Here is a 17474-nt window from a genome sequence, read left to right as displayed (position 1 = left end):
TTCGTCGGGAAGTTTCTTCCGGGAGAGAGTAGAAAAAGGGCATCCTACCCCTATTCTCAAGGGTGATCTGGAAAAGTACCCTTTTTTTACAATTCCACAGGCCTAGATGGCCAACAAAAAACACCCTCTTTTCATTGAAATTTCCAACAGGTATGCATACCTGCATCATCTGGGACTGCCACCACTGGGTTATATACCTACCACTGCATAGTGGTGCTGAGTTCTTCCTTCACGAATGCCTTGTCTCAGAACTGTGATGATGCCCTCTATCTATGCAACAGATAACATCCATAAAACAACCATTCTCTTATCTGTTATGTCATATGTATTTGTCATTGTCACAACCCATGGCATAATTTGCAATGTCACATACTGTGCACAGTAATTTATAATAACATGTCACGTTATACACACTTAGTATGGTAGTTTGTTATAACATATCACATTATATGCACATAGTATGGTAGTTTGTTATAACATGTCACATTATATGCACATAGTATGGTAGTTTGTTATGATATGTCACATTATATGCACATAGTATGGTAGTTTGTTATGATATGTCACATTATATGCACATAGTATGGTAGTTTGTTATGACATGTCACGTTATATGCACATAGTATGGTAGTTTGTTATGATATGTCACGTTATATGCACATAGTGTGGTAGTTTGTTATGATATGTCACATTATATGCACATAGTGTGGTAGTTTGTTATGACATGTCACGTTATATGCACATAGTGTGGTAGTTTGTTATGATATGTCACATTATATGCACATAGTGTGGTAGTTTGTTATGACATGTCACGTTATATGCACATAGTGTGGTAGTTTGTTATGATATGTCACATTATATGCACATAGTGTGGTAGTTTGTGATAACATGCCACGTTATATGCACATAGTATGGTAGTTTGTTATGACATGTCACGTTATATGCCATTAGCATGGTAGTTTGTTATGACATGTATGTCACGTTATATGCACATAGTGTGGTAGTTTGTTATGATATGTCACATTATATGCACATAGTGTGGTAGTTTGTTATGACATGTCACATTATATTAACATAGTATGGTAGTTTGTTATGATATGTCACGTTATATGAACATAGTATGGTAGTTTGTTATATGTCACATTATATGCACATAGTATGGTAGTTTGTTCTCAGTCAAAGTTCTTGTCAACAACTAGTTCAAGCCCTACTCTCATCCAAACTCGATTATGGTAATGCTCTTTTGTACGGACTGCCATATGATCATATCAAACCACTACAACACGCACAGAACACAGCTGCCAGGATTATCACACGGACAAAGAAACGGGACCACATAACACCAACACTAAAGAAACTACATTGGTTGCCGGTACAATACAGAATAGAATACAAAATTCTCCTCACCACCTACAAGATATTGCATGGACTTTCACCTTCCTACCTATCAGACATTATCTGTCAGAAACCTAATGTCCGCACACTTCGGTCGTCGGAAAAATGCCTATTACTGGAACCCAAGTACAGACTTGCATCATTTGGGGGTCGAGCTTTCTCATGTGCTGCACCACGTCTTTGGAACAAATTACAACTGGAGCTTCGACAGACACCCACAGTCAATGCCTTCAGGAAACATCTCAAAACACACTTGTTTGCAAAAGTGTTCGATAACTAACTGTAAAGCGCCGCTGAACTCTACTTCGTATTGGATATTGGCGCTCTATAAATGTATTGATTGATTGATTGATTGATAACATGTCATGTTATATGCACATAGTATGGCAGTTTGTTATGATATGTCAAATTATATGCACATAGTATGGTAGTTTGTTATGACATGTCACATTATATGCACATAGTGTGGTAGTTTGATAGGATATGTCACATTATATGCACATAGTATGGTAGTTTGTTATGATATGTCACGTTATATGGACATAGTATGGTAGTTTAAGTCACATTATATGCAAATAGTATGGTAGTTTGTTATAACATGTCACATTATGATTATATGCACATAGTATGGTAGTTTGTTATAACATGTCACATTATATGCACATAGTATGGTAGTTTGTTATAACATGTCACATTATATGCACATAGTATGGTAGTTTGTTATAACATTTCACATTATATACACATAGTATGGTAGTTTGTTATGAAATGTCACGTTATATGCACATAGTATGGTAGTTTGTTATGATATGCCACATTATATGCACATAGTATGGTAGTTTCTTATGACATGTCACATTATATGCACATAGTATGGTAGTTTGTTATGATATGTCACGTTATATGCACATAGTATGGTAGTTTGTTATAACATGTCACATTATATGCACATAGTGTGGTAGTTTGTTATAACATGTCACATTATATGCACATAGTATGGTAGTTTGTTATATGTCACATTATATGCACATAGTATGGTAGTTTGTTATAACATGTCACATTATATACACATAGTGTGGTAGTTTGTTATAACATGTCACATTATATATACATAGTATGGTAGTTTGTTATGACATGTCACATTATATACACATAGTATGGCAGTTTGTTATGATATGTCACATTTGTCACATTATATGCACATAGTATGGTACTTTGTTATAACATGTCACATTATATGCGCATAGTGTGGTAGTTTGTTATGATATGTCACGTTATGCACATAGTATGATAGTTTGTTATATGTCACATTATATGCACATAGTATGGTAGTTTGTTATGATATGTCACGTTATATGCACATAGTATGGTAGTTTGTTATATGTCACATTATATGCACATAGTATGGTAGTTTGTTATAACATGTCACGTTATATGCACATAGTACGGTAGTTTGTTATAACATGTCACATTATATGCACATAGTGTGGTAGTTTGTTATGATATGTCACGTTATATGCATATAGTATGGTAGTTTGTTATGATATGTCATATTATATGCACATAGTGTGGTAGTTTGTTATAACATGTCGCATTATACACACATACATGTAGTATGGTAGTTTGTTATAACATGTCACATTATATACACATAGTATGGTAGTTTGTTATGATATGTCACATTATACACACATAGTATGGTAGTTTGTTATGATATGTCACATTATACACACATAGTATGGTAGTTTGTTATGATATGTCACATTATACACACATAGTATGGTAGTTTGTTATGATATGTCACATTATACACACATAGTATGGTAGTTTGTTATGATATGTCACATTATATGCACAAAGTACGGTAGTTTGTTATAACATGTCACGTTATATGCACATAGTATGGTAGTTTGTTATGATATGTCACATTATATGCACATAGTATGGTAGTTTGTTATAATATGTCACATTATATGCACATAGTATGGTAGTTTGTTATAACATGTCACGTTATATGCACATAGTATGGTAGTTTGTTATGATATGTCACATTATATGCACATAGTGTGGTAGTTTGTTATGATATGTCACGTTATATGCACATAGTATGGTAGTTTGTTATGACATGTCACATTATATGCACATAGTATGGTAGTTTGTTATGATTTGTCACATTATACACACATAGCATGGTAGTTTGTTATGATATGTCACATTTTACGCACATAGTGTGGTAGTTTGTGATAACATGTCACGTTATATGCATAGTATGGTAGTTTGTTATAACATGTCACGTTATATGCACATAGTATGGTAGTTTGTTATGATATGTCACATTATATGCACATAGTGTGGTAGTTTGTTATGACATGTCACATTATATGCACATAGTATGGTAGTTTGTTATGATTTGTCACATTATATACACATAGCATGGTAGTTTGTTATGATATGTCACATTTTACGCACATAGTGTGGTAGTTTGTGATAACATGTCACGTTATATGCATAGTATGGTAGTTTGTTATAACATGTCACGTTATATGCACATAGTATGGTAGTTTGTTATGATATGTCACATTATATGCACATAGTGTGGTAGTTTGTTATGATATGTCACGTTATATGCACATAGTATGGTAGTTTGTTATGACATGTCACATTATATGCACATAGTATGGTAGTTTGTTATGATTTGTCACATTATATACACATAGCATGGTAGTTTGTTATGATATGTCACATTTTACGCACATAGTGTGGTAGTTTGTGATAACATGTCACGTTATATGCACATAGTATGGTAGTTTGTTATGATATGTCACGTTATATGGACATAGTATGGCAGTTTGTTATGATATGTTACATTATATGCACATAGTATGGTAGTTTCTTATGATAATGTCACATTTTATACCCACATATTGGGTACCTGTTACTGTCCTTTTGTGAATGTAGAATGAAGTAGTGAGACTGGCAAGTATGTCTATAAAAAACTTGAGGTTTAATGTCTTAGTAACAAACTAACTTGTTAAATCAATAACGAAATACATACACAAACTTTGGCTATCTTAAGGGCTACTCAGCACCACTTGCAGCTGGGAAGATCACCAGCAGATGTAAGGAGTATAGGCTACCTGGGGAGGTCCCAGCAGATAGGACCTATGTGTGCTCCTGAATGTAAAACATAAGTAAACCGAAAAGATCACCCGGGGAGGACCCAGCAGGTGTCGTAACCATAGCTACCTGGGGAGGACCCGGCAGACATAGCTAGGTGGTGAATTGTACAGGGGTAATTTGCAGTACGCCAAGAAGAGCACCCGAGGAGGACCCGGCAGGTGTCTTATCCTAGCTACCTGCGGAGGACCCGGCAGACATAGCTAGGTGAATGAATTTGTATTCGAAATGAGCTGATTGATTAGTTTTCAGCTGACTGTAAACTGTATTGGGGTAATTGAACAAGGGGAAAAGGCCCGTCACTGTGGTAGTGCTGAGTAACCAAAGAAGATTTACAGAACAGATTGAACTATCTGCAGGAAAACAAATGGTAATGACATTAGAACAGGTTATGTATGGCATGTATAGTGCCACATGTTGCAAGGATAAAGAAATGCGATTAACATGTCTGAAAGAACTGCCTGATTTAGAACAAGTAAACGAAGGTGGTGATGGGGATGGTGGGTGGGATTGACTCGGTAGGCAGAGACAAATTTAGCATTGTTCTCCAAATGCAGCTTGAACGAGACTGAGGCTAGAAGGAGCCTAAGTAGACAATTATGCATAGTACAAACATTCTGACAATTTCCTGTGCTCCCCTTACGTATACACATGTAATCTGGTGATGACGTACATCCTCTGACATTTCCTGTGAGCATATTTGAACACTGGTTTGTGAACTACATGCCAGGAGGAATGGAATGTTCAGGCTTATGAAAATATTCTGTATGAACTAAATTTAAATAAATTTTTAATATGTACACATAGTATGGTAGTTTGTTATCATGACATATCACATTATATAAACTATATACACATAGTTTGGTAGTTTGTTATAACATGTCACATCATATACACACATAGTATGGTAGTTTGTTATGACATGTCACATCATATACACACATAGTATGGTAGTTTGTTATAACATGTCACATTATATATACATAGCTTGGTAGTTTGTTATAACATGTCACATCATATACACACATAGTATGGTAGTTTCTTATGACATGTCACGTTACTCAAACTGTTCATACACCATGTATTATAAATAACCCAACTTGGTAGTCAAACTGTTTATACACCATGTATTATAAATAACCCAACTTGGTAGTCAAACTGTTTATATATCATGTATTATAAATAACCCAATCTGGTAGTCAAACTGTTTATATATCATGTATTATAAATAACCCAACCTGGTAGTCAAACTGTTTATACATCATGTATTATAAATAACCCAACTTGGTAGTCAAACTGTTTATACATCATGTATTATAAATAACCCAATCTGGTAGTCAAACTGTGTAATATCATGTATTATAAATAACCCAATCTGGTAGTCAAACTGTTTATATATCATGTATTATAAATAACCCAACCTGGTAGTCTAACTGTTTATATATCATGTATTATAAATAACCCAACCTGGTAGTCAAACTGTTTATATAACATGTATTATAAATAACCCAACCTGGTAGTCAAACTGTTTATACATCATGTATTATAAATAACCCAACCTGGTAGTCAAACTGTTTATATATCATGTATTATAAATAACCCAACCTGGTAGTCAAACTGTTTATATATCATGTATTATAAATAACCCAACCTGGTAGTCAAACTGTTTATATAACATGTATTATAAATAACCCAACCTGGTAGTCAAACTGTTTATACATCATGTATTATAAATAACCCAACCTGGTAGTCAAACTGTTTATACATCATGTATTATAAATAACCCAACCTGGTAGTCAAACTGTTTATACATCATGTATTATAAATAACCCAACCTGGTAGTCAATCTGTTTATACATCATGTATTATAAATAACCCAACCTGGTAGTCAAACTGTTTATACATCATGTATTATAAATAACCCAACCTGGTAGTCAAACTGTTTATATATCATGTATTATAAATAACCCAACCTGGTAGTCAAACTGTTTATACATCATGTATTATAAATAACCCAATCTGGTAGTCAAACTGTTTATACATCATGTATTATAAATAACCCAATCTGGTAGTCAAACTGTTTATACATCATGTATTATAAATAACCCAATCTGGTAGTCAAACTATTTATACATCATGTATTATAAATAACCCAACCTGGTAGTCAAACTGTTTATATATCATGTATTATAAATAACCCAACCTAGTAGTCAAACTGTTTATACATCATGTATTATAAATAACCAAACCTGGTAGTCAAACTGTTTATACATCATGTATTATAAATAACCCAACCTGGTAGTCAAACTGTTTATATATCATGTATTATAAATAACCCAACCTGGTAGTCAAACTGTTTATATATCATGTATTATAAATAACCCAACCTAGTAGTCAAACTGTTTATACATCATGTATTATAAATAACCAAACCTGGTAGTCAAACTGTTTATATATCATGTATTATAAATAACCCAACCTAGTAGTCAAACTGTTTATACATCATGTATTATAAATAACCAAACCTGGTAGTCAAACTGTTTATACATCATGTATTATAAATAACCCAACCTGGTAGTCAAACTGTTTATACATCATGTATTATAAATAACCCAACCTGGTAGTCAAACTGTTTATACATCATGTATTATAAATAACCAAACCTGGTAGTCAAACTGTTTATATATCATGTATTATAAATAACCCAACCTGGTAGTCAAACTGTTTATATATCATGTATTATAAATAACCCAACCTAGTAGTCAAACTGTTTATACATCATGTATTATAAATAACCAAACCTGGTAGTCAAACTGTTTATATATCATGTATTATAAATAACCCAACCTGGTAGTCAAACTGTTTATATATCATGTATTATAAATAACCCAACCTGGTAGTCAAACTGTTTATACATCATGTATTATAAATAACCCAACCTGGTAGTCAAACTGTTTATATATCATGTATTATAAATAACCCAACCTGGTAGTCAAACTGTTTATATATCATGTATTATAAATAACCCAACCTGGTAGTCAAACTGTTTATACATCATGTATCATAAATAACCCAACCTGGTAGTCAAACTGTTTATACATCATGTATTATAAATAACCCAATCTGGTAGTCAAACTGTTTATATATCATGTATTATAAATAACCCAACCTGGTAGTCAAACTCTTTATACATCATGTATTATAAATAACCCAACCTGGTAGTCAAACTGTTTATACATCATGTATTATAAATAACCCAACCTGGTAGTCAAACTGTTTATACATCATGTATTATAAATAACCCAACCTGGTAGTCAAACTGTTTATACATCATGTATTATAAATAACCCAACCTGGTAGTCAAACTGTTTATACACCATGTATTATAAATAACCCAACCTGGTAGTCAAACTGTTTATATATCATGTATTATAAATAACCCAACGTGGTAGTCAAACTGTTTATATATCATGTATTATAAATAACCCAACCTGGTAGTCAAACTGTTTATATATCATGTATTATAAATAACCCAATCTGGTAGTCAAACTGTTTATACACCATGTATTATAAATAACCCAACCTGGTAGTCAAACTGTTTATACATCATGTATTATAAATAACCCAACCTGGTAGTCAAACTGTTTATATATCATGTATTATAAATAACCCAACCTGGTAGTCAAACTGTTTATATAACATGTATTATAAATAACCCAACCTGGTAGTCAAACTGTTTATACATCATGTATTATAAATAACCCAACCTGGTAGTCAAACTGTTTATATATCATGTATTATAAATAACCCAACCTGGTAGTCAAACTGTTTATATATCATGTATTATAAATAACCCAACCTGGTAGTCAAACTGTTTATATATCATGTATTATAAATAACCCAACCTGGTAGTCAAACTGTTTATATATCATGTATTATAAATAACCCAACCTGGTAGTCAAACTGTTTATATAACATGTATTATAAATAACCCAACCTGGTAGTCAAACTGTTTATACATCATGTATTATAAATAACCCAACCTGGTAGTCAAACTGTTTATACATCATGTATTATAAATAACCCAACCTGGTAGTCAATCTGTTTATACATCATGTATTATAAATAACCCAACCTGGTAGTCAAACTGTTTATATATCATGTATTATAAATAACCCAACCTGGTAGTCAAACTGTTTATATATCATGTATTATAAATAACCCAACCTGGTAGTCAAACTGTTTATATATCATGTATTATAAATAACCCAACCTGGTAGTCAAACTGTTTATACATCATGTATTATAAATAACCCAATCTGGTAGTCAAACTGTTTATACATCATGTATTATAAATAACCCAATCTGGTAGTCAAACTGTTTATACATCATGTATTATAAATAACCCAACCTGGTAGTCAAACTGTTTATATATCATGTATTATAAATAACCCAACCTAGTAGTCAAACTGTTTATACATCATGTATTATAAATAACCAAACCTGGTAGTCAAACTGTTTATACATCATGTATTATAAATAACCCAACCTGGTAGTCAAACTGTTTATACATCATGTATTATAAATAACCCAACCTGGTAGTCAAACTGTTTATACATCATGTATTATAAATAACCAAACCTGGTAGTCAAACTGTTTATATATCATGTATTATAAATAACCCAACCTGGTAGTCAAACTGTTTATATATCATGTATTATAAATAACCCAACCTAGTAGTCAAACTGTTTATACATCATGTATTATAAATAACCAAACCTGGTAGTCAAACTGTTTATATATCATGTATTATAAATAACCCAACCTGGTAGTCAAACTGTTTATATATCATGTATTATAAATAACCCAACCTGGTAGTCAAACTGTTTATACATCATGTATTATAAATAACCCAACCTGGTAGTCAAACTGTTTATATATCATGTATTATAAATAACCCAACCTGGTAGTCAAACTGTTTATACATCATGTATTATAAATAACCCAACCTGGTAGTCAAACTGTTTATATATCATGTATTATAAATAACCCAACCTGGTAGTCAAACTGTTTATACATCATGTATTATAAATAACCCAACCTGGTAGTCAAACTGTTTATATATCATGTATTATAAATAACCCAACCTGGTAGTCAAACTGTTTATATATCATGTATTATAAATAACCCAACCTGGTAGTCAAACTGTTTATATAACATGTATTATAAATACGCCAATCTGGTAGTCAAACTGTTTATATATCATGTATTATAAATAACCCAACCTGGTAGTCAAACTGTTTATATATCATGTATTATAAATAACCCAACCTGGTAGTCAAACTGTTTATACATCATGTATTATAAATAACCCAACCTGGTAGTCAAACTGTTTATACATCATGTATTATAAATAACCCAACCTGGTAGTCAAACTGTTTATACATCATGTATTATAAATAACCCAACCTGGTAGTCAAACTGTTTATATATCATGTATTATAAATAACCCAACCTGGTAGTCAAACTGTTTATATATCATGTATTATAAATAACCCAACCTGGTAGTCAAACTGTTTATATATCATGTATTATAAATAACCCAACCTGGTAGTCAAACTGTTTATATATCATGTATTATAAATAACCCAACCTGGTAGTCAAACTGTTTATACATCATGTATTATAAATAACCCAACCTGGTAGTCAAACTGTTTATACATCATGTATTATAAATAACCCAACCTGGTAGTCAAACTGTTTATACATCATGTATTATAAATAACCCAATCTGGTAGTCAAACTGTTTATATATCATGTATTATAAATAACCCAACCTGGTAGTCAAACTGTTTATATATCATGTATTATAAATAACCCAATCTGGTAGTCAAACTGTTTATATATCATGTATTATAAATAACCCAACCTGGTAGTCAAACTGTTTATATATCATGTATTATAAATAACCCAACCTGGTAGTCAAACTGTTTATATATCATGTATTATAAATAACCCAACCTGGTAGTCAAACTGTTTATATATCATGTATTATAAATAACCCAATCTGGTAGTCAAACTGTTTATATATCATGTATTATAAATAACCCAACCTGGTAGTCAAACTGTTTATACATCATGTATTATAAATAACCCAACCTGGTAGTCAAACTGTTTATATATCATGTATTATAAATAACCCAACCTGGTAGTCAAACTGTTTATATATCATGTATTATAAATAACCCAACCTGGTAGTCAAACTGTTTATACATCATGTATTATAAATAACCCAACCTAGTAGTCAAACTGTTTATACATCATGTATTATAAATAACCCAACCTGGTAGTCAAACTGTTTATATATCATGTATTATAAATAACCCAATCTGGTAGTCAAACTGTTTATACATCATGTATTATAAATAACCCAACCTGGTAGTCAAACTGTTTATACATCATGTATTATAAATAACCCAACCTGGTAGTCAAACTGTTTAAACACCATGTATTATAAATAACCCAATCTGGTAGTCAAACTGTTTATACACCATGTATTATAAATAACCCAATCTGGTAGTCAAACTGTTTATATATCATGTATTATAAATAACCCAATCTGGTAGTCAAACTGTTTATACATCATGTATTATAAATAACCCAACCTGGTAGTCAAACTGTTTATACATCATGTATTATAAATAACCCAACCTGGTAGTCAAACTGTTTATACATCATGTATTATAAATAACCCAACCTGGTAGTCAAACTGTTTATACATCATGTATTATAAATAACCCAACCTGGTAGTCAAACTGTTTATATATCATGTATTATAAATAACCCAACCTGGTAGTCAAACTGTTTATACATCATGTATTATAAATAACCCAACCTGGTAGTCAAACTGTTTATATATCATGTATTATAAATAACCCAACCTGGTAGTCAAACTGTTTATATATCATGTATTATAAATAACCCAACCTGGTAGTCAAACTGTTTATACATCATGTATTATAAATAACCCAACCTGGTAGTCAAACTGTTTATACATCATGTATTATAAATAACCCAACCTGGTAGTCAAACTGTTTATACATCATGTATTATAAATAACCCAACCTGGTAGTCAAACTGTTTATACATCATGTATTATAAATAACCCAACCTGGTAGTCAAACTGTTTATACATCATGTATTATAAATAACCCAACCTAGTAGTCAAACTGTTTATACATCATGTATTATAAATAACCAAACCTGGTAGTCAAACTGTTTATATATCATGTATTATAAATAACCCAACCTGGTAGTCAAACTGTTTATATATCATGTATTATAAATAACCCAACCTGGTAGTCAAACTGTTTATATATCATGTATTATAAATAACCCAACCTGGTAGTCAAACTGTTTATATATCATGTATTATAAATAACCCAACCTGGTAGTCAAACTGTTTATACATCATGTATTATAAATAACCCAACCTGGTAGTCAAACTGTTTATACATCATGTATTATAAATAACCCAACCTGGTAGTCAAACTGTTTATACATCATGTATTATAAATAACCCAACCTGGTAGTCAAACTGTTTATATATCATGTATTATAAATAACCCAATCTGGTAGTCAAACTGTTTATATATCATGTATTATAAATAACCCAACCTGGTAGTCAAACTGTTTATACATCATGTATTATAAATAACCCAACCTGGTAGTCAAACTGTTTATATATCATGTATTATAAATAACCCAACCTGGTAGTCAAACTGTTTATACATCATGTATTATAAATAACCCAACCTGGTAGTCAAACTGTTTATACATCATGTATTATAAATAACCCAACCTGGTAGTCAAACTGTTTATACATCATGTATTATAAATAACCCAACCTGGTAGTCAAACTGTTTATATATCATGTATTATAAATAACCCAACCTGGTAGTCAAACTGTTTATATATCATGTATTATAAATAACCCAATCTGGTAGTCAAACTGTTTATATATCATGTATTATAAATAACCCAACCTGGTAGTCAAACTGTTTATATATCATGTATTATAAATAACCCAACCTGGTAGTCAAACTGTTTATATATCATGTATTATAAATAACCCAACCTGGTAGTCAAACTGTTTATATATCATGTATTATAAATAACCCAATCTGGTAGTCAAACTGTTTATATATCATGTATTATAAATAACCCAATCTGGTAGTCAAACTGTTTATACACCATGTATTATAAATAACCCAATCTGGTAGTCAAACTGTTTATATATCATGTATTATAAATAACCCAATCTGGTAGTCAAACTGTTTATACATCATGTATTATAAATAACCCAACCTGGTAGTCAAACTGTTTATACATCATGTATTATAAATAACCCAACCTGGTAGTCAAACTGTTTATATAACATGTATTATAAATAACCCAACCTGGTAGTCAAACTGTTTATACATCATGTATTATAAATAACCCAACCTGGTAGTCAAACTGTTTATATATCATGTATTATAAATAACCCAACCTGGTAGTCAAACTGTTTATATATCATGTATTATAAATAACCCAACCTGGTAGTCAAACTGTTTATATAACATGTATTATAAATAACCCAACCTGGTAGTCAAACTGTTTATACATCATGTATTATAAATAACCCAACCTGGTAGTCAAACTGTTTATACATCATGTATTATAAATAACCCAACCTGGTAGTCAATCTGTTTATACATCATGTATTATAAATAACCCAACCTGGTAGTCAAACTGTTTATACATCATGTATTATAAATAACCCAACCTGGTAGTCAAACTGTTTATATATCATGTATTATAAATAACCCAACCTGGTAGTCAAACTGTTTATACATCATGTATTATAAATAACCCAATCTGGTAGTCAAACTGTTTATACATCATGTATTATAAATAACCCAATCTGGTAGTCAAACTGTTTATACATCATGTATTATAAATAACCCAATCTGGTAGTCAAACTATTTATATATCATGTATTATAAATAACCCAATCTGGTAGTCAAACTGTTTATACATCATGTATTATAAATAACCCAACCTGGTAGTCAAACTGTTTATACATCATGTATTATAAATAACCCAACCTGGTAGTCAAACTGTTTATACATCATGTATTATAAATAACCCAACCTGGTAGTCAAACTGTTTAAACACCATGTATTATAAATAACCCAATCTGGTAGTCAAACTGTTTATACACCATGTATTATAAATAACCCAATCTGGTAGTCAAACTGTTTATATATCATGTATTATAAATAACCCAATCTGGTAGTCAAACTGTTTATACATCATGTATTATAAATAACCCAACCTGGTAGTCAAACTGTTTATACATCATGTATTATAAATAACCCAACCTGGTAGTCAAACTGTTTATACATCATGTATTATAAATAACCCAACCTGGTAGTCAAACTGTTTATACATCATGTATTATAAATAACCCAACCTGGTAGTCAAACTGTTTATATATCATGTATTATAAATAACCCAACCTGGTAGTCAAACTGTTTATACATCATGTATTATAAATAACCCAACCTGGTAGTCAAACTGTTTATATATCATGTATTATAAATAACCCAACCTGGTAGTCAAACTGTTTATATATCATGTATTATAAATAACCCAACCTGGTAGTCAAACTGTTTATACATCATGTATTATAAATAACCCAACCTGGTAGTCAAACTGTTTATACATCATGTATTATAAATAACCCAACCTGGTAGTCAAACTGTTTATACATCATGTATTATAAATAACCCAACCTGGTAGTCAAACTGTTTATACATCATGTATTATAAATAACCCAACCTGGTAGTCAAACTGTTTATACATCATGTATTATAAATAACCCAACCTAGTAGTCAAACTGTTTATACATCATGTATTATAAATAACCAAACCTGGTAGTCAAACTGTTTATATATCATGTATTATAAATAACCCAACCTGGTAGTCAAACTGTTTATATATCATGTATTATAAATAACCCAACCTGGTAGTCAAACTGTTTATATATCATGTATTATAAATAACCCAACCTGGTAGTCAAACTGTTTATATATCATGTATTATAAATAACCCAACCTGGTAGTCAAACTGTTTATACATCATGTATTATAAATAACCCAACCTGGTAGTCAAACTGTTTATACATCATGTATTATAAATAACCCAACCTGGTAGTCAAACTGTTTATACATCATGTATTATAAATAACCCAACCTGGTAGTCAAACTGTTTATATATCATGTATTATAAATAACCCAATCTGGTAGTCAAACTGTTTATATATCATGTATTATAAATAACCCAACCTGGTAGTCAAACTGTTTATACATCATGTATTATAAATAACCCAACCTGGTAGTCAAACTGTTTATATATCATGTATTATAAATAACCCAACCTGGTAGTCAAACTGTTTATACATCATGTATTATAAATAACCCAACCTGGTAGTCAAACTGTTTATACATCATGTATTATAAATAACCCAACCTGGTAGTCAAACTGTTTATACATCATGTATTATAAATAACCCAACCTGGTAGTCAAACTGTTTATATATCATGTATTATAAATAACCCAACCTGGTAGTCAAACTGTTTATATATCATGTATTATAAATAACCCAATCTGGTAGTCAAACTGTTTATATATCATGTATTATAAATAACCCAACCTGGTAGTCAAACTGTTTATATATCATGTATTATAAATAACCCAACCTGGTAGTCAAACTGTTTATATATCATGTATTATAAATAACCCAACCTGGTAGTCAAACTGTTTATATATCATGTATTATAAATAACCCAATCTGGTAGTCAAACTGTTTATATATCATGTATTATAAATAACCCAATCTGGTAGTCAAACTGTTTATACACCATGTATTATAAATAACCCAATCTGGTAGTCAAACTGTTTATATATCATGTATTATAAATAACCCAATCTGGTAGTCAAACTGTTTATACATCATGTATTATAAATAACCCAACCTGGTAGTCAAACTGTTTATACATCATGTATTATAAATAACCCAACCTGGTAGTCAAACTGTTTATATAACATGTATTATAAATAACCCAACCTGGTAGTCAAACTGTTTATACATCATGTATTATAAATAACCCAACCTGGTAGTCAAACTGTTTATATATCATGTATTATAAATAACCCAACCTGGTAGTCAAACTGTTTATATATCATGTATTATAAATAACCCAACCTGGTAGTCAAACTGTTTATATAACATGTATTATAAATAACCCAACCTGGTAGTCAAACTGTTTATACATCATGTATTATAAATAACCCAACCTGGTAGTCAAACTGTTTATACATCATGTATTATAAATAACCCAACCTGGTAGTCAATCTGTTTATACATCATGTATTATAAATAACCCAACCTGGTAGTCAAACTGTTTATACATCATGTATTATAAATAACCCAACCTGGTAGTCAAACTGTTTATATATCATGTATTATAAATAACCCAACCTGGTAGTCAAACTGTTTATACATCATGTATTATAAATAACCCAATCTGGTAGTCAAACTGTTTATACATCATGTATTATAAATAACCCAATCTGGTAGTCAAACTGTTTATACATCATGTATTATAAATAACCCAATCTGGTAGTCAAACTATTTATATATCATGTATTATAAATAACCCAATCTGGTAGTCAAACTGTTTATACATCATGTATTATAAATAACCCAACCTGGTAGTCAAACTGTTTATACATCATGTATTATAAATAACCCAACCTGGTAGTCAAACTGTTTAAACATCATGTATTATAAATAACCCAATCTGGTAGTCAAACTGTTTATACACCATGTATTATAAATAACCCAATCTGGTAGTCAAACTGTTTATATATCATGTATTATAAATAACCCAATCTGGTAGTCAAACTGTTTATACATCATGTATTATAAATAACCCAACCTGGTAGTCAAACTGTTTATACATCATGTATTATAAATAACCCAACCTGGTAGTCAAACTGTTTATACATCATGTATTATAAATAACCCAACCTGGTAGTCAAACTGTTTATACATCATGTATTATAAATAACCCAACCTGGTAGTCAAACTGTTTATATATCATGTATTATAAATAACCCAACCTGGTAGTCAAACTGTTTATACATCATGTATTATAAATAACCCAACCTGGTAGTCAAACTGTTTATATATCATGTATTATAAATAACCCAACCTGGTAGTCAAACTGTTTATATATCATGTATTATAAATAACCCAACCTGGTAGTCAAACTGTTTATACATCATGTATTATAAATAACCCAACCTGGTAGTCAAACTGTTTATACATCATGTATTATAAATAACCCAACCTGGTAGTCAAACTGTTTATACATCATGTATTATAAATAACCCAACCTGGTAGTCAAACTGTTTATATATCATGTATTATAAATAACCCAACCTAGTAGTCAAACTGTTTATACATCATGTATTATAAATAACCAAACCTGGTAGTCAAACTGTTTATATATCATGTATTATAAATAACCCAACCTGGTAGTCAAACTGTTTATATATCATGTATTATAAATAACCCAACCTGGTAGTCAAACTGTTTATACATCATGTATTATAAATAACCCAACCTGGTAGTCAAACTGTTTATATATCATGTATTATAAATAACCCAACCTGGTAGTCAAACTGTTTATATATCATGTATTATAAATAACCCAACCTGGTAGTCAAACTGTTTATACATCATGTATTATAAATAACCCAACCTGGTAGTCAAACTGTTTATACATCAT

The 17474-nt window shown here is 30.9% G+C and overlaps 1 protein-coding gene across 7 annotated transcripts in view; it reads right to left on the bottom strand.

Annotated features, from left to right (window-relative positions):
• LOC144448352 (uncharacterized) overlaps positions 1–17474 on the bottom strand; it is a 121520-nt gene that overhangs the window by 62727 nt on the left and 41319 nt on the right. For 4 of the 7 annotated variants that reach the window (XM_078138561.1, XM_078138562.1, XM_078138560.1 and 1 more), the window contains exon 4: positions 202–270. The exons of 2 other annotated variants lie outside the window; for them this stretch is intronic. In XM_078138561.1, coding sequence (XP_077994687.1) covers positions 202–270 — 69 coding nt within the window. Of the gene's footprint in view, positions 1–160; positions 271–17474 lie in introns of those variants that run through there. One more of the 7 variants, XM_078138564.1, reaches the window with a different exon arrangement.

Source organism: Glandiceps talaboti, chromosome 17 (assembly GCF_964340395.1).
Source record: "Glandiceps talaboti chromosome 17, keGlaTala1.1, whole genome shotgun sequence".
Taxonomy (NCBI): domain Eukaryota; kingdom Metazoa; phylum Hemichordata; class Enteropneusta; family Spengelidae; genus Glandiceps; species Glandiceps talaboti.
The sequence above is the reverse complement of the archived record's forward strand: the minus strand, read 5'-3'. Positions and strand labels throughout refer to the sequence as shown.